This window comes from Rattus rattus, chromosome 1, assembly GCF_011064425.1.
Source record: "Rattus rattus isolate New Zealand chromosome 1, Rrattus_CSIRO_v1, whole genome shotgun sequence".
In the NCBI taxonomy this organism is placed as follows: domain Eukaryota; kingdom Metazoa; phylum Chordata; class Mammalia; order Rodentia; family Muridae; genus Rattus; species Rattus rattus.
Genome location: NC_046154.1, coordinates 195878318 through 195903092, shown reverse-complemented (window position 1 = coordinate 195903092; position 24775 = coordinate 195878318). Strand labels below are relative to the sequence as shown.

The 24775-nt window shown below is 43.6% G+C and overlaps 1 protein-coding gene across 2 annotated transcripts in view; it reads left to right on the top strand.

Annotated features, from left to right (window-relative positions):
* The first annotated feature begins 4894 nt into the window (after positions 1 to 4894).
* The window catches only part of Nup107 (nucleoporin 107), a 42266-nt gene continuing 22385 nt past the window's right edge, over positions 4895 to 24775 (top strand). Inside the window, exons 1-14 of one of the 2 annotated variants that reach the window (XM_032912870.1) lie at positions 4895 to 4983; positions 6692 to 6783; positions 7187 to 7273; positions 8267 to 8382; positions 10236 to 10380; positions 13463 to 13566; positions 16118 to 16245; positions 16863 to 16911; positions 20085 to 20156; positions 20433 to 20521; positions 21292 to 21370; positions 22718 to 22831; positions 23733 to 23823; positions 24028 to 24104. In XM_032912870.1, coding sequence (XP_032768761.1) covers positions 4976 to 4983; positions 6692 to 6783; positions 7187 to 7273; positions 8267 to 8382; positions 10236 to 10380; positions 13463 to 13566; positions 16118 to 16245; positions 16863 to 16911; positions 20085 to 20156; positions 20433 to 20521; positions 21292 to 21370; positions 22718 to 22831; positions 23733 to 23823; positions 24028 to 24104 — 1251 coding nt within the window. In that variant the 5' untranslated portion in view covers positions 4895 to 4975. Of the gene's footprint in view, positions 4984 to 6691; positions 6784 to 7186; positions 7299 to 8266; positions 8383 to 10235; positions 10381 to 13462; positions 13567 to 16117; positions 16246 to 16862; positions 16912 to 20084; positions 20157 to 20432; positions 20522 to 21291; positions 21371 to 22717; positions 22832 to 23732; positions 23824 to 24027; positions 24105 to 24775 lie in introns of those variants that run through there. The other variant, XM_032912877.1, reaches the window with a different exon arrangement.

Here is a 24775-nt window from a genome sequence, read left to right as displayed (position 1 = left end):
ATGGCATAATTATTTTAGGGGACTTTGTGGTGGAAGCGTCTACAAGTTAAAAGTGTCATGATGTGGTTCAGTGGGCTAGATGTCCAGGGGATAGAACTAAGTTTGGGTTTAGGTTTCTTTTTTTTTCTTTTTAGAGACAGTGTCTTTCTGTATCTCTAGAACTAAATTTGATCCTCTGATCTCCATATTTATGCCAAGGTAAACACACACACACACACACACACACACACACACACACACACACACACACACCATCATTATCGTCATCATCATCATCACCACAATAACAACAGCAGCAGCAACAACAATAATACATTTTAAATAAAAAAAAAAATGTAAATGAGCATCTTCAGGATGGCCGATAGGTGAAGGTGTTTGCTACCAGGCTGGACGACCTGAGTTCAATCTCCAAAACTCATGTGGTAGAAGGAGAGAACCAATTGCCCCCCAAGTGTCCTCTGACCTCCACAGTCCCTACATGTCATGTGCCCTTTCCCCAAATAAATACCTGTAATTTAAAAATTAAGAGGGTCTGGAGAAATGGTTCAGTGGTTAGGACCACTTGTAAAGGACCAGGATCCTAACACTCACGTGGAACTGGCTGCAACTCCAGCTCCAGGGGAATCCAGTGTTCCCGTTGGCCTCTGCCAGCACTGCATGTCCATGATGCACTTTCATACATGGCGGCAAACACTCAGACACATCAAACTTAAATATAAAATTTAAATCGAAAAAACATTTTAGCTGGATTCCAGTGCATTTCCTAACAGTTTATTTCTTTGAACATAAGGTTAATTTCTTGCCCAAAACTCATATGATTATATGTGTGTGTGTTTATGTATATGTGTACATATATGTGTGTATATATTTATGTATACACACATACACATACATATATATAGTCCATTATCATCAAGGCAGGAACATGGCAGTATCCAGGCAGGCATGGTGCAGGAGCTTAAGAGTTCTACAGCTTCATCTGAAGTTGCTAGCAAAATATTGGCTCCCAGGGTTGGGGATTTAGCTCAGTGGTAGAGCGCTTGCATAGGAAGCGCAAGGCCCTGGGTTCGGTCCCCAGCTCCGAAAAAAAAAAAAAAAATTGGCTCCCAGGAAGTTAGAATGAGGGTCTTAAAGCCCACAGTGACACACCTACTCCCACAAGGGCACACACCCCCTAATAGTGCCCCTCTCTGGACCGAGCATATACAAACCATCACACCGTGTAAAATAGCTACACATGGCCATGGCACTGGCACTGCCAGGGGAAGATAAGCAGATGCCAGGGTGATGGTCAGTCAACCTAGCTATCCTAATAAATACTAAGTGACCCAACTAACAAACTTCCTGTGACCCTTCAAATAATACTCTCCAGGAGAGCGAAGGAAGATCATCTATTTTACGGAAAGTAGAAATGCCTCCGTCAAAGGAGAAACATACATACATTTAAATTAGAAGTCTAAATTAGCCCTATTTAGGATCCTAGAGTCAGACAACACTCCAGCCCATAGAAGTAAAGAGTTCCAGTGAGCTGAGCAGAAGAGGTTTGCTCTACCAGCAGAGAAGGACCAAGAATAGCAGGAACAGGAAGCTGCAGGCTCTCCCACCAGGGCCCCACCACAGCTGTCTATGATGGTATGCCGCAACTCTACTAATAAATCTCCTCTGAGGTCAAAAAAGAGAAGCTTGGGGAAAGAAAGAACAGCGATCAGAGGCTAAGACAAGAGGGCCTACATCCTAGGCCAGCCTAGGCTAGGTAACAGAATGTGTCCAAGGACAAAACAACAACAAATGGGTTGGGAGTCTCAAAGTGAGCTTCTACATAAGGCAGGGACAGCAAGGCAAGACAACTGAAAACTAAGTAGTTAACACTGGGTTACTTTTCTTGTAAAATTTGACTGTGCCAATCAAAAATGGTCTATGTGGACTGGAGAGATGGCTCCGCAGTTAAGAGCACTGACTGCTTTGCTCTTCCAGAGGTCCTGAGTTCAATTCCCAGCAACCACATGGTGGCTACAGCCATCTGTAATGGGATCCGATACCCTCTTCTGGTGTGTTTGAAGACAACAACAGTATACTTATATATAATAAATAAATCTTTAAAAAAATGATCTATGTGGAAATTCTGGTTATCACTCTGTCTTTAATTCCCTGGACATCAGATAATTTAGCCTTGCTTTAGTAAGGTGGAACTTTCATGAGTGACATTTTTTTTAATGAATATGAATACCTTGTAGCTGTCTTCAAACACACCAAAAAGAGGTATCAGATCCCATTACAGATGGTTGTGAGCCACCATGTGGGTGCTAGAAATTGAATTGAGGATCTCTGGCAGAGCAATCAGTGCTATTAACCACTGAACCATCTCTCCAGCCCTCATGAGTGACTCTATCTTGATGAATCTAACTTGTGGCCGAATGCAGGAGCTCATCCACATCAAAGAATATTTTTTTTCTTTTCTTTTTTTTCGGAGCTGGGGACTGAACCCAGGGCCTTGCGCTTGCTAGGCAAGTGCTCTACCACTGAGCTAAATCCCCAACCCCCAAAGAATTTTTATTTAGTAATTGAAACAGGAAATATTGTATCAACAGGTTTATTTAATAGACAACTATCTGTGTGTGCATGCATGTGTACACATGTGTGTGCCTGTATGTGTGTGGTGTGTGTGTGCGTGTATGTGTATGTGTATTACATGGTATGTGTGTGTGTGTGAGGGGGGTGTGTGTGTGTGTGGTGTATGTGTGTGGTGTGGCATATTGGTGTGTGTGTATGATGTGGTGTGTATGTGCATGTGTTTATATGTGTATGTGCACATTTGTGTTTGTGAATGTAGCACGCGTGGGGTGGGGCTAAGTTTGGAGGCTAGAGGACAACTTTGTGTAGCTGGTTTGCCCCTTCGACCTTTACCAGGGGTCCAGGGACAGAACTTAGAACATCAGGCTTGCAGGGCAAACTGCTTGCTGGCTGGCCCTTCCAACATTATTTTTGTCATCTGGTCACTTAATAAAGAATGACTGAAGGGTTGGGGATTTAGCTCAGTGGTAGAGCGCTTGCCTAGCAAGCGCAAGGCCCTGGGTTCGGTCCCCAGCTCAGAAAAAAAAAAAAAAAAAAAAAAAAAAAAGAATGACTGCTTTCAAAGTGGAAAAAAAAAGTAGCTGAACTGAATTCTTCAGGTGCTGGATGTACTGCTTTTTACTCAGCCAGCACTTTGCATTAGAGGGGATACTATATTACTACTTCTTTCTTTTCTTTTGAGACAGAGTATCAAACAACAACAATAAAACCCCGCTGGCTTAGTAGGAGCCGAGGATGACCTTGATTCCTGCCTCTACTTTACTCTGTGCATGGGAGGGGGCACAGTCAAGAAACTGCGGCCATGGGGCTGGGGATTTAGCTCAGTGGTAGGCGCTTACCTAGGAAGCGCCAAGGCCCTGGGTTGGTCCCCAGCTCGAAAAAAAGAACCAAAAAAAAAAAAAAAAAAAAAAACTGCGGCCATGACTGCTTCATTAGGGACAAGGGTTTTAATGTGAGTGAGAGCGCAAAGATCCAGAGGCACCTGGAAGTGTCCAGAACAGAGAAAAGAGAAACAAACTGGACACAGCCAGGGCTGGGGAAGCCAGAGATAGGAAGAGAAAAGTCTCATTAGCAGGAGATAGAAAGTAGCCTGGGGGTCAGCACAGAACACACTAGGACACCAAATTCTCAGCACAAAGGAAATGGTGTTCCCTCCAGGTCTGCCAAAGAAAGCAGCAGGTTCCTCTGCAGGAGTGGTCTTTAAGGAGAAAAGACTCTGTTAGGGTGAGTTGGTAAGTCCTGAGTGGACACATTAGCCAGTTAGTGGATTTTGATAGTTGGACCTTGGAGTTTTAGTCAGGCATAAGGGGCCAAATAAGGGAAGAGACCTTGGTGGGTAGGTTTAGGAATGTAATCTAACGGTTTAGCAAGGGAGAGGCTATGTCCGCAATGCCTGGGCCTGTTAGAGCACTTCAAGATAGTTTTGTGATCGAGATGAGAGAGCAGAACATAGAAATTAGTGCAGAGTCGGGATTGTGAGGTCAATAGCTAAGAAGACCAATGGAAAATGCGTTTCACAAAGTCCTGAGTAATGCTGGCTTTTATCTAACTGCCAGAAATCCTATGGTTCAGCTAGAGCTCATTTCTAGACATTTGGAGGGCCTGAGACCTAACACTCTGAGGTGCTGGAATGAGTAAGTTATCCTCACCCCCAAAACTTTTAAAATTTAAAATAATAATAATAATAGTAATAATAATAATAATAATAATAATAATAATAATAATAATAATAGTCAGGCTTTCTTAGTGCAGGCTTGCTTCAAAATCATGGTGATCCTCCTGCCTCAACTTCCCCAAATGTTGGTATTACAGGCCGTGAACCCATGTGGTTTTTTTATGCTTTGCTCTTTTTGGATTTCTTTAAAAAAACGGCTGATTCTGTAAAAGAGAAATAAATTACAATAGGAAACAACCTCAAAACCCGTCCAGTGAGGCTACACCACAGTTTAGAGAAAGAGACGAGCGCCACGAGCCAGGCCAGATCCTGTAGAGTGGCGCAGAACCGCAAACAGGAACGCTGAGGCCAGACTCTTTACTACAAATTCCTAAGTCCAGGTTACAGATTTCCGGCTTCCCAGAAGGACGCCCCCACCCAGACCACGCCCACAACCCCGCTCCTCAGCACACTCAGACTCCGCCCTCGTTCCCGCCCCTTTCCTGCCTGGCAGCACCGCCCAGCCACGCAGTCACGCACTGGCACACTTCCGCGCCTGCGCCACTGGGCCTGCGACAGTAGACGAAAGTTGCGCATGCGCCGAATAAGAAAAATTCGTTCTTTGGGGCTGGCTTAGCCAGAGCGGTGCTTCCGGGTCGAAGGGTTTGCTTCCGGAGAGCGGGAAGGCTGAAACGCGGTGTCTGGGCTGCAATCAAAGTTGCAAGGTTCTAGGTGGAGACGGCTGCGGCCATGGACAGGTCAGTCCTGATGGGGACGCCTCGGCCAAGACTGTGGCTCTCGCCTGTTAGCGACCTAACTACCTCTGCTGGAAGCGGAGGAGGAGCCGAGGTCTGCCCATTCAGTCATTCTTCACCCTGCCAGGATTTGGCCCCTGGTGGAGGGATGGGCGCTTGACGTGACTGGAGCGGGGACGCAGAGAATGCGTATCCCCGCGTTCCACCCCGCGCCTCCGGGGTCTCGTCGGCGCTCGCTCCTCGCCGTTCGCTCCGAAGTGTGCGGGGTCGGTGGTGGTCCGGCATTCGAAATGCTAAGTGAGCAGTCCGAGGTCACAGCCATCAGCCACTCTTGACAGCTCAGTCTCCAGATTTTCTGAGTGGTTTTATTGTGGTTATTATTTCATATCAGTTGTACATTATTGGGTATCATGGTGGTCAGCCTAGACTTTAAAGTGCCACCACCAGGTAGTTAAATTTCTTGTGTGATCAGGTGATTTGTGCCCGCCTGAGACAAAGATGGGTTGTTCAAGGCACTTGGCATTGGAGAGTAGATCGTGTAGTGAAGACAGCCAAGCAGTGTAATACGATGTATTATGCTGTACTGCGGGGAAAATAAATGAAGGAGACGTTAAATTCCCCCTGTCGTGGGAGTTTCAGGGAAACCTGTAAAGTAACTTGCTAGCTGGTCTTTGGAGTAATAATAGCATATTATTGACACTGAAAACATTGTGCTAGGGTTTAATCTTATGTGTGTTCCTTAAGCTTTAAGTAGCCCATTTAGTTTTAGAACAATCCCCTGAGGATTTTATCTATACAGAACAGTGAGCCTGTAAGAGATTTAAGGAACTACATAGTTAAATAGAGCCAAGTTATATGGCTAGGGATATAGTGTCATTCTTTTGTTAGCGAGCAGTAAGCCTGTGAGAGATTAAGGTACCAAGTTATGGGACTGGGAATACTGCTCAGTGGTGGCTCAGTGGTTAAGTGCTTGCATAGTAAGCCTTAGGTTCTGGGGGAAAAAAAAAGAGCAAAGAGCAAGAGAGAAACAGATTACCAGCTGGGAATGTTATATCTCCATAAAGCTGTTATTTAACTTAAGTAGATGTACATCAGGTGACAGGGGAACAAATATAGACCTCTGTAAAAGAAACATACTCAGATATAAAGTCATGAAAAATGTTCATGCTTGTGTGGCTGAATGCTCACAGCCGTATGTCTGGACGAACATCGTGGGCCAAGCTAAATTGGGATGGTATTATAAATATTACGCTGGAAAGTGTGAGTTTCAGTCTGTAAGGCAGAGGAAGCTAGCGGGAGATTTCAGATGGAAGAAAGGTATACTAGAAAAAAATCTACATGGTTTAGTTTTTTTTTTTTTTCTTTTTTTCGGAGCTGGGGACCAAACCTAGGGCCTTGCGCTTGCTAGGCAAGCGCTCTACCACTGAGCTAAATCCCCAACCCCCATGGTTTAGTTTTTAAACCATCAGATGACAGTGTTGGAGATATCCTTAGTCTACATGGAAAAAAATTACTTGAAGGGTTCGTAGCTGAACACTGGGTGGGATTTTGGGGAATAAACAGGACTTAGAAACAAGAGGATATTGTTGGGAAAATATAGAAGACTTGCCTGTTGGGGTGAGCTGTCCTCTGACTGACTCAGATCCTTTGCTCTAACTGTAACGATAGTCCTTTGAAGATGCCATTTAAGAGATTATTTATACTATTGTAGGAGTGGCTTCGGGGGAATGTCATCCCCTGTGATCCGAGACCCAGAGGTGACGAGGACTGCACGGAAGCATAGTGCTCACAAAAGAGTTTTAAGTATCCTTTACGTAAGAATTATGCAGATTGCAGAGTGCCTGGGATCTTCCAGTCATTAAACACTATCTGTGACAAAACTGGCTCACCTCCACTGGTGTTTTACTTGCTATATCCATGCTCTCCGTGATCGTCCGTGAGTTCAAGATGCCTGTTTCTCTGAAAAGCATGTTCTGCTTCACGACCAGTATGTCCTAGTAGTCAACTAGAGTCAAAACTTATTATCTAACACCCATCTGAGAACTTAAATGATAGGGGATTTAACAACAGTGTACAGAAAAGGTGGTACCCATAAAATGCTTTGTTCTTGAAGAAATGTATTCATGTATATTGTGTAGTAAATCTGTGCTTAACTTTAACGACTTTTTTTTCTCTGCATGGAAAACTTTCCTTAATTCTTCCTAAGTTCAGGCCAACCAAGATGAAAATTTTGGTACTACTACACCAAGAAGCCAGATTATTCCTCGAACTCCAAGCTCATTTCGACAACCTTGTAAGATTTCATTTATGCTTTGAAAGTATTTAATAATAGCAGTCATAGTTCCAGCTGGCATTTATACAATTTCCTAATAGAATATTTAGCTACAGTATGAGGAGTTAAGCATAAATAATAACAGTTCCAGTTATCCAAACGCTTATGAACAAGAAACTGTACTTTACATCAACACATTGTGACTGTGACATACTGTTATCTGCTTTTCCAAATCGGAAGACAGACTTGAAGAAGCCAGCGTGAGTGAGCTGGTGCTGTTTGTTATTTAGATGACAGTGGAAACCAGATTCAGAGCTCTGGCCACTGCCGGGCACGCCCCAGTATGCTCTCTGAAGTTAGATGATGAACATCTGCCAGCTGTGTCACCTGTGCTCATTTGATGTCTGCTCAGTTACACCTAGATTAAAAGTGCCCTTCGTAGCTAAAAAAAATTAATAGTCAGCGTGGTAAGCTCAATCTTAGAAAAATAAGTTAATTCTTCATAACATAAAAATGTTAATATTTAAACTGTTTGATTAGAATCTAAATAATTGAAAACTGAGAAATTATTGTGGGTATATGTAGGTGTTTCATGTTCATGTATATATAGATGTGCATATACGTATATATGCATGTTCTTGTGTGCATGTCTGGGGTGTTGTATGTGTTCATGCAAACATACATTCACATAGATAGATAGGCATGTGTGCGTCCAGAGGTGAACCTTGAGTATTGTTCCTCAGGAGCTGTCCAGTGTTTTCAGACAGGGTCCTCCATTGGGACCTGGGGCTTTTCTGATTAGTCTAGACTGGTTGCCTAGTGACCTCTGGTTCTCCTGTCTTCTCCCCAACACTGTGGTTGCAACCATGCACCACCATGCCTGAGTTTTTTATATGGGTGCATGCTGTGCAATGAGGACTTTACCAAGTGAGCCATTGGCCCTGCTTTCTGAAAACTTAATATTTTGTTGCTGGCTTACTTGCTTTATGTTGACAGTGTTCTTTCCACTTACAGTTACTCCACCAAGCCGAAGTTTACTAAGACACCCAGATATTTCCTACATTCTTGGGACGGAAGGGAGGTCTCCCCGGCACATACAGTCTTCTGGGTATTTGGGAAATCTTTCCATGGTATGTATAAATAAATGCAGTTTGACACTTAAAGGCACTTGAAAGCCGTTCAATGAAAGTTATATTCATCATGAGAATAATTTCAGGTTGTGTGGAGTGATATCATTGGTTAGACATTTGAAAAAAAATCAAATGTTAGAATATGTCATGTCACAAAAGGAAAATGACAGCAGTAACATCTAGATACTGGTCAGATACCAGAGTCTAGTAGTTTACTGACCAAATGAAATGTATCCTATAACCGTGGATAACTGTTAACGCCAATCCTTGTTTTTGTGTTGCTTGTTTGTTGGTTTTGTTTTTGTTTTTTCAAGACGGGGTTTCTCTGTGCAGCTCTGGCTGTCCTGGAACTTGCTCTGTAGACCAGGTTGCCTCCTGAGTGCTGGGATTAAAGGCAGGTGCCACAGCACACCGCTGTTTTAAAGTACAAAAAAGGCGGGAGGATTAAACTGCTTTTCCCACAAACATGTGGACCCTAGTTCAGATCCCAGCAGTAAAGTAAAAGCTGGATATGGCAGCACTGTAACCCTAGAGCTGGGGCCTGGGGAGAGACGGGTAGAGGAATGAGCCCAGATTCTGTAAGAACCCTTCCCTCAAACCCAAAGTGAAGAGGTAAGTGAGCAGGATGCCTGCCGCCCGCCCTGGCCTCTGCACCCTCCACACAGCAGAGCAGAAAGTGACTGCTAGGGGATGTCAGACATTGTCTGGGTGAGTAGGACTGCCTGCCTGTGAGGTCTGACCAGGAGAGCATCCAGCTGGATTGAGTGGAGGACCCCGCCTGTGTCTGCTCTCAATTGATTCTTTGCTGTTGTAAGGAAACCCTCTTCTCCACATTTGATGTGTCTGTGGTGTGAAAGTACTGGAGACTCTATGATGGGTTTTCCCTTGAGACAGAAGAGAACATTTTAGGAAAGGATGAGACACTCTAGGAACCACTGTGGCCAGTACTGAAAACAGCAGAGGAAACATCATATGCGCTGCAGTGCACAGGGGCTTTATCTGATTACTCAAAGAATGCCAACTAGGGGAAAATGGATCCTATTGAGGAAGGAAACACATTGTGCCATATTAGTAACTCTTAAGGCATATTGAATTATAAATCAAAATGGTTCTGTCTTTGACATTGTGGTTTATTAAATACTCAGGGAGATTTCGATGCACATATGAAGTTATCTAAAGTAGATATCTTCTGGACATAGTTTTGCCTTTTAACCTTGCTTTGTTAGTGCTTAAACCCATCTTTTTTTCCTTTGGGGACTCAAAGTCAGGGTCTCAGTGGTGGTATTTGCCTCATATCCCAGCACTCGGGATAGATAGAGGCAGGAGGATCAGGAGTTCCAGGTCATTCTCTGCAGCATAGGACATTGGAGGCATGCTTGGCTTGCACAAGACCTGTTGTAAAACAAAAAGATTTTCTTTTTTCTTTTTTTCGGAGCTGGGGATCGAACCCAGGGCCTTGTGCTTGCTAGGCAAGCGCTCTACCACTGAGCTAAATCCCCAACCCCAACAAAAAGATTTTAAAGCTGAAAGAATAATTCTCAGATATTAGGGCTGGTGGTGAAGAGCTCCGACTTCTTGTCTAGAGGATCTTGGTTTGATTCCCAGCACCACATGGCAACTTGCAACCACTGCAGCCTCGGGGGTCCAGTGTTCTCTCTTGGCCACTGTGAGCACCCTGCACATATGTGGTGCATAGACACAATCAGGCAAAACAAACACATAAAAGTTAAAGAAGACTGTAGCTCACATATTTTAAAAATGAAAACCAGATAAGGTGGGAAAAAACTTTATTCAGTAGTAATTTACCTATTTAATGACAATGGCTTTATTGCTTTCCTTTTTTTTTTTTTCAGGTGACTAACCTTGATGACAGCAACTGGGCAGCTGCATTCTCATCCCAGCGTTTAGGGTTCTACACAAACACGGAGCACCATAGTATGACTGAGGACATAAACCTAAGTACTGTCATGCTACGGGAGGATGACCCTGGAGAGGCTGGTAAATGGCTTTGAGATTTAAGTAGCTTAGTAAATTGATGAGGTCAAGGAAACCTGTTCCTGTACATCATCAAAATGTGATTTTTCCTGGGCATAGTGGTACAGGCTTGTAATCCAGCACTTGGGAGGTAAAGGCAGATGGATCTCTGTGGGTTTGCGATTGGCCTCGTCATCCTAGTAATTTCCTGCCAGCCAGGGCAGGAATAGGTATAGTGGAACTCTGTTCAAACAATTGTGTGCGTGCGTGTGTATGTGTGTGTTTTGAGTGATGTAAGTTAAAAAATACCTTTATTTCAAAATTTTAGATTCTAGAAATCTAAGATGAAGGTGTTCCAGGTTAGGCCTTTGAGGTCTGCCTCTCTGCTTGGCTTGAAGGTCACCCACTTCCTCCCCTATTCCTGCTTGGTCCTCCTATAATATAGTTTTGTTAAGCTGTTAGTCATGGCCATTTTTTCAATCTGTTTGGATGGATGTTTTGCCTATGTGGATGTCTGTGCACCCATTGCATGCCTACTACTTGTGGAGACCAGAAAAGGGCATTGTATCTCCTGGAGTTACAGATGGGTATGAGCTGTGTGGATGCTGGAACTGAGTTGGAGTCTGTGGAAAAGCAGCCAGTGCTCGTAACTGCTGAGCCACTTCTCCAGCCCCAATATCTGAGGACTGTTATGTTAGCTTTAAAATATTTTTGTTTTACAACATGTCTTGAGAAGATCGAGAGCTTTGTCTTAGCACTAATTAATTTTGAACAAATCTTGCCATTTTAATGTAGACAGCAGACGGTCAGGTTGTTAGCCAACTCTCATCTTTAGTTTTTCTCCACTTGAGAGCTCCTGTTTCTTTGTTTAGATTTGAATCTAACATTCTTGATATGCAGTGATCTTGATTTTTTCAGACAGTACTCTGACCTGCTGGTTTGAGTAGTTGTCCCTCTTCCCTGTGGGAAGCATCATTTACTTGTAGGTCTGTACTGTGTGTCACTGTGCAGCATTCTTACCATCCTCATAACGGGGGCAGATAATGAGCAGTTAGTCGTTGTGTGCCGTGTAGCATTCCTAAGTATGTGTGCTGAGTGACTTGGGAATGCTCTCCAGTCAGTCCATAGATACGGCAGTTCCCTTTAGAGAGACGGCCCTAAGTATTATACGGGTGAGAATAGAATGTCTGGCCCCAACCCCTGTAGCCCAAGCTATTTGATACCCATTCTAACTCTGTTACCTTATTGTAACACACTTAAAATATAATTCAGATAGTCTAAATTTGCCTCCCCGTAGTAATCGATAATACAGAAAATTCTAACAAGTACATACTTTTGGTTCTTTAAAAAGACATAAGAAAATTGGGGTTGGGGATTTGGCTCAGTGGTAGAGTGCTTGCCTAGGAAGCGCAAGGTCCTGGGTTCGATCCCCAGCCCCAAAAAAAAGAAAAAAAAAAAAAAAAAGAAAATTAAAAATATGCAAGCTGGAATATATAAATTTTAATTTGTATATCACTATAAAATTAATAGTATAAAAGGTAATTGGTGCAAATGTTTACAACTACTATGGAGTTAATATTCAAAATATATAAAAAAATTCCTAAGTAGGTGTAGCTCATACCTATAAATCCCAATATATAAATGTGGATGCTGAGGCAGGAGCTTCACTGTGAGTTCAAGGTTATCTTGGGCTACAGAGTGAGACTTTGTCTTAAAGCACCACAGAGAGAACAGTTTTTATAACTCAACAAGTCATCATCATCAGCTTAATGAAAAACAAGCAAAGGCTATTTCTCCAATGAAGATAGACAGTGGCAATCCACACAGGAAAGCGGTCCAACATGGTGGCCCACACAGGAACCTCAACATCTGAAGTACAAGCAAAAATATAAGTTCAAGGCTAGCCTTGGCTATGTAGAAAAATCACGACAGCCTGGGCCATATGAGACTTAAAGAAACAAAACACCATGAAACAAAGTACAGTAAACCACTGTTGCCCATGGTGGCACATGCATTCAGTCCCAGCACTCGGCAGGCAGAAGCAGAGGGAGAGCATTGAGGTCTCAGCAACTAGTCGGTACAGAAAGTTCTAGGCCAGCCAAAGTCATTTAGTAAACCTCTCAAAAGTGTGTGTGTGTGTGTGTGTGTGTGTGTGTGTGTGTGTGTGTGTGTGTGTGTGTGTGTGTGTGAGAGAGAGAGAGAGAGAGAGAGAGAGAGAGAGAGATTTAAACATGCTGAGGAGGCCCATAGCACAATAGCACACTCCTGTAGTCCCAGCACTTCAGATGTGGAGGCAGGAGAATCTTCATCTATGTGTGAGGCCAGCTCCGGCCACTGAAATCCTGCCTTGGGGAAAATACTGTATCCCTCAGCCTTTGTGAGGTACTTAAAGTGATTAGCTTGCAGAGACATAAAGAAGGATCACGGTTGGCGGGGTTAGGAAAGTGTGGGCTAGAGGGTACCGACTAAAGTTAGAATAAATGTTACAGAATGTCAGCCTTGCAGGCAGCACCACAATGTGGCACATGCATCTATTGCCACTGAACACACAGATTGTTTAAAATGTGTACCATTGTGTTTGTTTCTTGTTAGGTTCTGTTTTTGAGGCAGGATTTCTCTGTGTAGTCCTGGCTGTCGTGGAACTCACTCTGTAGATCAGGCTGACCCCTTGATTCAGAGATCCACTTGCCTCTGCCTCCCAGGAGCTGGGATTAAAGGTGTGCACCACCATTGCATGACTAAAAGTTTTTAAAATTAAAAAAAAAATCTTGTGTGTGAATACTTTGCCTGCACGTATGGATGTGCACTACAAGTGCCTGGTACCACAAGTGCCTGGTGCTTCAGCTTTCCTAGAACTGGAGTGATTGTGGATGGTTCTGAGCTTCTGTGTGGTGTGGGTACTGCGAACCAAACCTGACTTCTTGTAAAGAACGTCATGTGCTCTTGACCACTGAGCCATCGATCTCCCGAGCCCCAAGTCACTAGTTCTTAAAAATACAGTTGTGCAAGGAGGGAAAAAATTTGTAGTTATCTTTGTGGTTTTAACCCAATTAATTTCTGAATGTGTGTTACTGACTTTGTGTTCCCTTTGTTTCCTGAATTTTAGCATCCATGAGTATGTTCTCTGATTTCCTGCAGTCTTTCTTGAAGCACTCTTCAACCACAGTCTTTGATCTTGTAGAAGAGTATGAAAATATTTGTGGTAGTCAGGTAAGTTAATTTTGTCCCATGGTTGGTCAACTTAAGTGCTTGGAGTTTTCTTGTCTCTTTGGAGAAAAAAAGGAATCTGCTCCTTAGAAAAGAAAGTCTGAGGCTAGAGAGAAAAAGCCTTACTCCGCAAGCATGGGGGCCTGAGTTCAGATTCTTAGCACACCAGGGCCACGTACCTGTGGGGAGCAGCAAGACAGATCCAGAAGGCCAGTCACTGTCAGTAGCAGAGGCACCTCCTTACTGGAAGGTATTGACAAGGATGGGGTCCGTGCATATGTGGGAGCAGGAATAATGGGTTCTCTAACTTTCACTCAATTTTGCTGTGAACCTCAAACTGCTATTTATAAAACAAGAAGCAGAACTTCGGAAAACGGTCACATGAGAATAAGCAGAAAATTGGCTTGGGAAACAGCCAGGCAAACAAAGTTTTTGCCACACAAGTATGAGGGCCTGACTTCAGTACATGGCAGGGGTGAGGGGTATTAAGAGGATGTCAGGGTAGAGGCAGGTGAATTGCTTATTGGCTGGCCAGCCTAGCCTATCAGTGAGCTTGAGGTTCAGGAAAGACACTGTCTCAAAAATTATAGTGGTAAACTAGGTCTAATGGCATATGCCTTTAATTCCAGCACTTGAGAGGTAGTGGCAAGGTGATCAGTCAGCTGTATACTGAGACACAGTCTGTATAAACAAATAAGGAGGAGACCACTGACCGCCACATGCATGCACACACCCTTACACACCCTCACAGATGTACAAATACACAATACATGCATCCCAAACGGCAGAATGAACACACACACACACACACACACACACACACACACACACACACACACACACGTTTTGTCTTTGTTTTTCAAGATAGGGTTTCTTTGTGTAACAGAGCCCTGGCTGGCTGTCCTGGACTTGCTTGTTTGTTTTATTGGTTTCCCTGCCTATGTCTGTACTGTATGAGTGTGAGGTCTGGGCTGCACTGTGACTCGGGTGTTTAGATCACAGACCACTCTTTCAGAGGATCTGACTTCAATTTCTAGCATCCATGCTGAGTAGGGCTCAACCACCTGAAATTGTAGAGGGACCCAACTCCTCCAGCCTCTGTTCACAACTCCATCCCTGCAAACCTTTCTTAACACAGACACGCACAAACATGTAATTAATTAAAAAATAAACCTTAAAAGTGTCAGGTCTTCTGGAATCAAAGTACAGATAATATGAACCACTTGCTATGTGGGTGCTGGGATTTGAACTCAAGTCCTATGGAAGAGCAGTCAATGCTCTTAACCACTGAGCCGCATCTCCCTCTTCTAATGTTTTATAGTTTTAAACATGTCTTTTTTTTTTTTTTTTTCCCCTTTTTTTTTTCTGAGCTGTGATTGAACTCAGGCCTTTTGCGCCATAGGCAAGCCTTCATCACTGAGCTAAATCCCCAACCCCAAACATTTCTTTAATGTATGAAGGGGGCATTTGGGTGGAGGTCAGAGGACACCTGGGAGACACACACACACACACACACACACACACACACACACACACACACACAACACCATGTGATCAGGTCCCAGGCTTGACATGATGTGCCTTCCCACTGGACCATCTCGTCAGCCCTCAACTGAGGATTCATTTCATAATGACTGATGGATGATGTCACTTTCCTAAGCACTGTCTTCAGGATAGATACACTGGGTGCTTTTGACGGGTGGTGAGTGTGAGTCTAGATTCTAATGAGGGATGACGATGTCCTGTCCCCTTAGGTGTTATCTGGACCTCAAACAGATTTTTTGCCTCCAGTCCCTGGGCTTCCGCTTTAAACAGTCTTTATATGTTTCAAGGGAAATATTTGACTAGTTCTCATTAGATTATTTTTTTTTAAAAGATTTATTTACTTATTTTATGTATATGAGTACATTGTAGCTGTCTTCAGACACACCAGAAGAGGGCATCAGATCTCATTACAGATGGTCGTGAGCCACCATGTGGTTGCTGGGAATTGAACTCAGGACCTCTATAAGAGCAGTCAGTGCTCTTAACCACTGAGCCATCTCTCCAGCCCTTCATTAGATTCTTATGTGCCCAAAATTTAGTGATCAGTCCCCAAAAGGATTCTAGATCACTAAATTAGAGAAAGGAGAAACTTTGTTGACACTTTGTTTAGAAATAATATGTTTTAGCACCAGTCTTTAAGAATTTTATTTTCTTGGTTTGTTGAGGTCACACATTTTTCAGACATAAGTTTAAGATAGTTATTGTTATTGGTTTATACAATTTTGTAAGGTAAATTTAACTTATCCTATGGGTAGATATGTGGGGAGAAAAAATTTAATACCGGTGGCTAGTGTTGTTGAATCTGAAGATTAAAGCGTATAAGCATTAGCATCATTTCTTGTGAGGATGTTATACTGCATTCTATTAAGAACATAGGTAGTCAGGAAAATGTCCATGCTTGTGTTTGTATACTGTACATGTTTTCTGTTAGCATGTGCTCAATGCAGAGATGCGAGTAACTCAGCATTGCAGACAAGCAGCAGCTCTTCATGTCTGTGTTTTCATGTAGGTGAGCATCCTGAGTAAAATCGTGAGCCGAGCAACGCCTGGACTGCAGAAGTTCTCCAAGACAGCCAGTATGCTCTGGCTTCTCCAGCAGGAGATGGTCACGTGGAGGCTGCTCGCCTCTTTGTATAGGTAATGCTGTGTAGAACTCACATGGCTCGTGAGATGAACAGAAGGTATCAAGGCAGTTAGGCAAATTAATTCAATGTTCACAAGGGGTAGGCTTAGGATAGGTCTTGCTAATCTTGGGATTTATCATTTCTAATACTTTAGGTGTGGAGAATGGGTTATGAGGAAGGGACTATCAGGTATAAAGCTGGTAGCTACTAATGTATCAGTCTGTAGCCAGACAAAGTACAGTAGCCCTGTAATCTACTAATGTATCAGTCTGTAGCCAGTCAAAGTACAGTAGCCCTGAAACCCCAGGAGGCCGAGGCAAGCCTGGGCTGCAGAAGGTAGGGAAGAAAGAGACTGGGTGGTTGGGTTTATTATGGAATACTGAAAGAAAACCATGATTAATTTTGCCGTATGAAAAAGGTATGTGACCTTGTGTACCATTAGGGCTACAGTACTAGGGTGATGACATAGTTACTGCTTACTTCCTAGTTAAATGTGATGGTGGAGTTCACTGCATCTCATTGGTTTCTCCTAGTAGATTGAGGAACAGCTTAAAAGGTGCTTTCATTTTAAAAGGTTCTTTCATTCATTGTGTAAAGTAAAGCTTTTTCATTCTGTATTGTTTTCCCCAGAGACAGAATACAGTCTTCATTAGAAGAGGAAAATATGTTTGCAATTGCTGTAAGTTCCCTATTAATTTTTTCCATCACAGGTTTTTTTCATTACAGTTTGGAGATTTGATTTTTCAACCCTCCATTTGTATTTCCCCATTAAAAAATTTACAAGTACAGAAATGATGCTCAAAGTAATCAAATATTTATATTTATGGGTAAAGGTAATAGTTCTTTTTATCCCTCTAATTATTTAATGTAATAACTTTTTACATCCTATCAGATGTTTTCTGTGCATTTTATACATACACACATAATCAAACTTCTCTCAAATAATTTGTTCTGTTTTTGTTTGCATTTTTTGAGGCAGGGAGTGGTTTTTTGTAGTCCAGCTGGCCTCAAAGTCACCACCACCCTTCTGTCTTTCCGTCTTGAGTGATGAGATTATAGGTGTACACTGGCACACCACATGGCCTTGTATTGTTTTTGTGACTTTATTTACTATTGGGCATTTTTGAGACAGTCTGCTGAAGTATAAACTGGCCTAGACTGTCTGTTGGTCAGAACTGCCGGGACGGTAAGGGCCTCACGAGTGCCAGGCAACCCCACCAGCAGAGCTGTGTCCCAGCACATGACTTTTGTTTTGCTTTTTAAAAATTCATTAGTAATAAATCTGTGTGTGGGCAATTGTAATTTTATCTTTTCCTGTCCCCCAGCCTTATTTTTATGTGTATGTGAAGACATAATTGCATCTTAACTGTCTCAGACTATTTTACTTCTCTATTTCGGAGGCAGCTATCTCATTTTCATACGTAAATTCTTGGTCACTGGTAAGACTGAAGTTTTCTGTCTGCTGACAGTTGGAAGAGGACTGGAAGCAGTTAGTGGTATTTTTGGGTTTTGGTTGTTTTAACTAGTTTAGTTAACAACTTTCTGTAATTGATTGTCATCATGGGTCTCAGTGCTAGCTTTCCTAATGCTGCATTGTGTCCGTTAAGATGGGTCATGTGCACCTCTATAAGGACCTCTCGGTCTATTAGGCACACATATCTAGGACTTTAAGATCTTCGATCTATTTCTGTAACATCCTCATAATCTGGGTATGTAAGATTTTGCAACTTCTACAAAACAAGTTCAGAAAAAACTTATTTTTGATATATGTTTTTTGTTGAAGAATGTGCAGATTAACTTGTTCACTGAAGGAAGAGCAAAAATGTCCAAAAGCAATGCCTTCAAGGGTCAGACTTGTCCTTACTGCCACTGGCTTCTCTCGCCTACCCCAGAGATACACCCCTGACCCCTTTCTGGTTTGGTTTTAGTTTCTGAGATAAGGTCTAGTATAACCCCAGATCCAAAATTTTAAAATTATTCTATCATCTTATGGAAGTGTTTTACCGGCATATATGTCTGTGTACCACATACAGGGTTTTCCTGGGAATTCCCTGGACCTGGAGTTCTGGTGGACAGTTAAGAGCCAAGTGTGGGTGGATGGTGGAAATCAAACTCAGTGTCCTTTAGAAGAGCGGCTTAACTGCTGAGCCCTCCCTCCAGACCCAGTGTTCTGGATATTAAAGCATATATCCCACTCATAAGGCACAGTATTACTAAAGAGTTAACCAAGTACTCTGTTACACTGGTCTCATATTTTTCTGTAAATAAAAATTTTTTGAGATTTATGTGTTGGCCTGCATGTATGGCTCTGTACCATGTGTGTCTGGTGCTTGCTAAGGTCAGAGGAGGGTGCTGGATGCCCTGGGACTGGAGTTATGGTGTGAGCCTCATGAGGATGCCTGGTCCTCTGGAAGAGCAGCATGTGCTCCTAATTGCTCAGCCATCTCTCCAGCCACTGCTTTTGATTTTAGCCAGGAGTTACTGTGTAGCCTACACTGACTTCATACTCTGTAATACTGGGATTATAGGTGTGTACCCCTGACCTTGCTTTAAAGTCAGTTTCAAACACCTTGGGTAGCACTTAGGTTTTATTGCCTATTAACCTCTGCTGTTTTAAATGAAAATAAAGTTCTGAAATACTCATTTCTGACATGGTAACATGACTACAACCACCTGTTGTATAATTTGGAGATGGAGGTGTGTTTGTTTGGGACTAGGTCTTGCCTTGTAAGCCTGGGTGGCTGGAATTCTTGGCACTCCTACTGCATCAGCCTTCCTGCCGAGACCATAAGCATAAACCTCCATACCATAACCTGCAGTCTTTCCCTTCTTTCTATGTGCGTGTGTGGATTTCCCTCGAATGTCTGTGGAAACGGGAGATGTTATTTTCACACAGTGCTGGGCAGGTGCGTTCATGTCAGGCCAACACTATGCTAGGCTGTGTCCCAGCTCACAGACAGAATTTTAAAAATCCAAACTAATCTGTCGGGTAAAATTAAACAGTGTATAGTTTAAATTTTATTTACTTAGGTTTTTCAATAGAGAGTTTCTCTGTGTAGCCCCGGCTGTCCTGCAGCTCAATCTGTAGACCAGGCTGGCCTCAATCTCGAGAGCTCTATCTGCCTGTCTCTGCCCCACAAATGCTATGGTGAAAGTGCACCACCACCTACCTAGCTTTATAAATCATTTTTATTCTTGATTTTTGTTGTTTGTTTGTTTTGTGCCTTGTGTGTTTTTTGGTTGGTGTTAGGTTGTTTTTTTTTAAAGGTTTGTTTCGACTATCACTGTCTAGACACACCAGAAAGGGGCATTGATCCCATAACAAATGGTTGAGACACCATGTGGTTGCTGGGAATTGAACTCAGGACCTCTGAAGAGATCAGTGCTCTAACCACTGAGCCAACTCCCAGCTCTGGTGTTTGTTTTTAATGTGCATTGTGTTTTGCCTGCACATATGTCTGTGTGGAGTGTCAGATCTTGGAGTTACAGACAGTTGTGAGCTGTCATGTGAGTGCTGGGATTTGGACCTGAGTCTGCTGGAAGAGCAGTTAGTGTTCTTAACCACTGAGGCATCTCTCCAGTCCCTGTAAATTTTTTTTAAGAACACATACACAGCCAGGCATGGTGATACACACCTTTAATATAGGAGTTGGGAGACAGAGGCAGGCAGGTCTGTGTGGGCTCCAGGCCAGCCAAGTCTACCCAGTGAGACCCTGTCTAAAATCATTAGAGAAGGCCCCATAAAGCAAAGGGTAAATGAATACACAGGTTGTTAAAGGTGCTCATTTGTAGCTGGCCTTGGTTTTGAAGTCATCTAAGAGTGTCCTCTTCTCTTTCCTGTCTCTGTCACAGGGTATCAATGCCAGCGAGAAGACGGTTGTGGAAGCGCTGTTTCAGAGGGACTCACTGGTCCGACAGAGCCAGGTGCGGCTGGCATTCTTAAATTACTTCACCTGATTCTTTTTTCTTATTTGTCATTAATTTAACTTTTAAATAGCAACCTTTGTGTCTCCAAGGATAGACTATTAAAAACAGCGTCAGTCCTAAAGGAGATGCTGTTCATTGTTTATCTTAAAAAAGTAAGCATCATGGTTGGAAAAAGTTATTGCTATCAGAAACTTCAGATTAAGGGTGGAAGGACTGCCAAAAATAAGACATTTCCGAGTTAAAGTGATCTTTCTTATTTTGTTTCTTTCCTAGTTGGTGGTAGATTGGCTAGAGAGCATTGCCAAAGATGAAATTGGAGATTTCTCAGACAATATTGAGTTTTATGCAAAATCAGTATATTGGTAAGTTACTGAGCCTTTGTATTATTTAAGAATACTTTTGGGGTTGGGGATTTAGCTCAGCGGTAGAGCGCTTGCCTAGGAAGCGCAAGGCCCTGGGTTCGGTCCCCAGCTCCGAAAAAAAGAACCAAAAAAAAAAAAAAAAAAGAATACTTTTATACCGGGCTACTGAGAGAGACGCTGTTGAGAAGATGGTGGCATCCGGAGAGATGCTCAGTGGTTCAGAGCACCTGTGCTCCTCCAGAGGCCCTGCGCTCGTTCTCAGTACCCAGGTTGGATGTTTATAACCTCCTGGAGCTCCAGCTCCATCTTCCAGGCTTAACTGGAATAGTTTAAATACTGAAGACAAGTGGGAGCCGACAGATGTGGTACCTGGTACCTTTAGTTCCCGCACCAGGAGGCGAGGCAGGTGAGTCTCATGTCTAGGCCAGCCGGTCTACAGAGTGAGATCCCAACCATCCAGGACTACATAGATAACACAGTGAAAGGCTAAGACTTAAACAGATGCAGGCTTATAATTGGCCACCAAAGCATGAAAACAAGTTCACCATCTTCCTTCATCTGAGACAAACTGCCTTTCTGGGTTAAGGACTTTGTGCTTTATTCTACATTTGTTGTTTTTTGGTTTTTTGTTGTTGTTTGTCTGTTTGTTGTTTTTTCCTTATTTTGAACACACAGGTTTACTTTATGGGGTGCGTTTTTCTTTTGTTTTTTGTTATCTAGAAAAAGTAGTTAGATTGTCCCTTTAGAAAATTTGTATTTCTTTTTTTCAGGGAAAATACACTCCACTCCTTAAAACAGCGGCAGCTACTGTCTTATATAGGAAGTACCCGTCCTCTTGTCACTGAACTGGTAAGTTCCTAGTTAGGGTGACTGTTGCTGCGATGAGACACCAGGGCAGGATCCTGGAGGCGCAGCAGATGCAGAGGCCATGGAGGTGCTGCTCCTGGACCTCCTCATGCCTTTGCTCAGCTTTCTTAGCAGAACCAGCCTGTGGGATGGCTCCACCCCACAGTGGGTTGTGTCCTCCCCATTAATCACTAATTAAGAAAATGTCCTACAGCTGGGTCTTACAGAGGCCTTTCCTCAGCTGAGGCCCCTCCTTTCAGGTGACTGGAGACTGTGTCAGTTAACGTAAAACTAGCCAGGGCAGTAAGTGTTCTTGGAGATAAAGGTTGACTTTAAAGATAAGTGATATCCTTTCCTTTAGTCACATTAAAATCATTTTGTCTGAAATTCATTGTGATTGTGTGTGTGAATTTGTCACTAAATGTTCAAAAACACACAAAAGTTGTATGTAAGACTAATGGTTTTAGAAATTCTGTGGAAATATGTGTTTTTCAAGATTAATTTGCATTTATGTGGGGACATGAGCACTTGTGAGTGCACAAAGCAGAAGAGGCCACTGAACGACCTGGAGTTACAGGCAGTGCGAGCCACCCCTCCTGGGTGCTGGGAACCTAACTCAGGTTTTCTGTAAGAACAGAACTTCTGGGGTGTGTGTGTGTGTGTGTGTGTGTGTGTGTGTGTGTGTGTGTGTGTGTGTGACATTTTTACTTGTTTGTTAGTGACTAGTGTGTAGTTGGCGTTGTTGTTTTAGTTGTCTTTGAAGGGCTGGGTGTTGTACTTGTTTGGTTGTGTTACTCCTGAGGACTGAGCCCATGCGTGTGCTGCACAGCCTCTCTACCACTGATTGTACTTCCAGCTCCATTTGTGGGTAATCAAACAAGAACCTAGTGAGCTTCCTGCCTTGTGTTCTCCAGAGCGTGTTTTCTAGTCACAGTCCTCTGGTTTCCTTTATTTGTTCATTTCTAGGTCTAGTCTAAGTACAGTGGGGAATAAGCTCAAGCCAGCAGTGTGACCACAGCCTGCTGGGCTCGGGTAATGGTAACCTGAGCTTGGCGCCCTTGACTAACCAAGCACTGTGGGGGTCAGCAGATTAGATGTGTGCCTGTTAGAACCCTTCATTCTCTTTAATAACTATTAAAGTCATGTGCTACCTGTCCATACCAGTTAAGTCATCATGTCGCGTGGTTTAGTGCGTGAGGTGTCTATGGCTGGCATTTGAGCTTCTGATCTCAGCAGTAGAGCTCTGCCAACTGGATCCCTAGCCCCATTTGCATGACCCACTCAGGTAGAAAATAATGATCAAACAAAAATGTTCCAAATGTGTATTGTTATTGAGGATTGTTTCCACAGGACCCAGATGCTCCCATTAGACAGAAAATGCCGCTGGATGATCTGGACAGAGAAGATGAAGTCAGACTGCTGAAGTACCTCTTCACTCTCATCCGTGCTGGGATGACCGAGGAGGTAGGTAGTGTCACTCTGCTGACTGGCTTCCAGGTGACAGCTGTGGCCGGCTGCACTTGTCTCCAGTGTCCTGCTCTACTCTCCTGGCACATCCAAGTAGAGCACACGGCTGGGACGTCCGAGCTCTTCGCAAGCTCTTCAGCAGTGCAGATCCTGCCTTACTCCGTAGAGAACTGCACTGGACACGCCAGTCACACCCGCCTTCCTTCTCGTGCTTAGTTAGGCTTGGCACTGGTGTTGCTCCTTACACACTTAGGACTGCAGTGCCTCCCACATTTCCTGGGTGTTGGATTTAAAAAGTGTCAATGGATTAATTATAGAGGTGGGGTTTTGTTTGGTTTGGGGGGTTGGTTTGTTTGTTTGTTTGTTTGTTTGTTTTTTAAGACAGTGTTTCTCTGTGTAACCCTGGCTGTCGTGGAACTTACTCTGTAGACCAGGCTGGCTTCTCTGCCTCCTGAGTGCTAATATCAAAGGCATGTGCCACTACTGCCTGATTTACAGAGATTTTTTTTTATAAGAACTTATTATTCCCTAAGTAAGGGTCTATCGAATCCATTTATTTTAGTAAAATGCCATGTTAGTGAGCAAGTATGGCAAGCCTAGCATGAAGAAGGAATTACTAGAAAAGTAAGATGCTCAGGATATAGCTCAGCTGGTAAAGTGCTTGCCTCACACATGTGAAGCCCAGGTTTGATCCCCAGCCATGACAGAAAGGGAACAGCCTCAGCCACACGCATTTGTCCATAAAGTGGGGTACCATTGCCAGTTGCCTCCGTCACCCACTGTGACGTTGCTGCCACTTGGTAGCCAGTCTTGTCATACTGGGTTTGCCTCATGACAAAGCAGGTGCTTTTCAGTTTGCAGCAGTGATGTCACTGACAGTCCCTTCTGGTTTCTGAAGGCACAGAGGCTCTGTAAACGGTGCGGGCAAGCATGGCGAGCTGCAACCCTAGAAGGATGGAAGCTGCACCACGACCCCAATGTGAATGGAGGTATGCACGCTGCACCATGACCCAGTGTGAATGGAGGTATGCACGCTGCACCATGACCCAGTGTGAATGGAGGTATGCAGCTGGGTGTGAGTCTGAGAGCTGGAGTCGGCTCTGTGTGCTGTGTCAGTGACTGGCAGCCTGCCCTTCTAGAAGGGGCTGAAATGCTTCCATTTAAACCGTGGCTTTCCCTTTTCTGTTTTGTAGGGACAGAGCTAGAGCCTGTCGAAGGGAATCCATACAGACGGATCTGGAAGATTAGTTGCTGGAGAATGGCTGAAGATGTAAGAGGATGAAATACTGAGACTTATTTTCCATCCAGTTTAATTAAATGACGGTGTGCTAGGAGCTATGCGTTTCAGTGTAGCATAGGGAGAGGCTGTAGTCAGGTTGGGAGTAGGCTCGATGACTTAGCAGAATTGCTCAGGCACCAGCTACTAAGAGTTAAATGGCGCTGTGAGGCATGCCCTGAGCATGAAGCATATGAGCGTAGAGAAGACTAGGACCGCGGCTTACAGCTGGCTTCTCAGAAGACATCACACTGAACGCATTAGAACTTAGTAGATTTGGGATGTTGAGAATGAAACCTCAAGGAGTAAAGGTGCACACCTAGGTTGGGAAGCTAGGGCTGTGGGGAGTCTGCGAGGCTTCTTAGAAAGCTCAGGATGAAGCACCAGTCCTGTGTGACACGAGGAACATATTCCTAAAGTTGCCACAGAATGCAGGAAGGCTCAGGGTGTGTGGGCGAGTGGGTCACGAGGAAACGCTTCAAGAATGCATCAGTGATGCAGAGAGTGAATAAAAATGGGAACCAGAGGCGGCTCTTACTAAGTAAAGGCACTGTTGCACAGGCTTGGTGGCCCTTACTGGAGGAGGGAGAGGGTGCACTCCAGAGCTTTCCTCTGACCTCTGCACATGGGCGCACATATGTACCCTCCACACTAAAGTTGTTGTT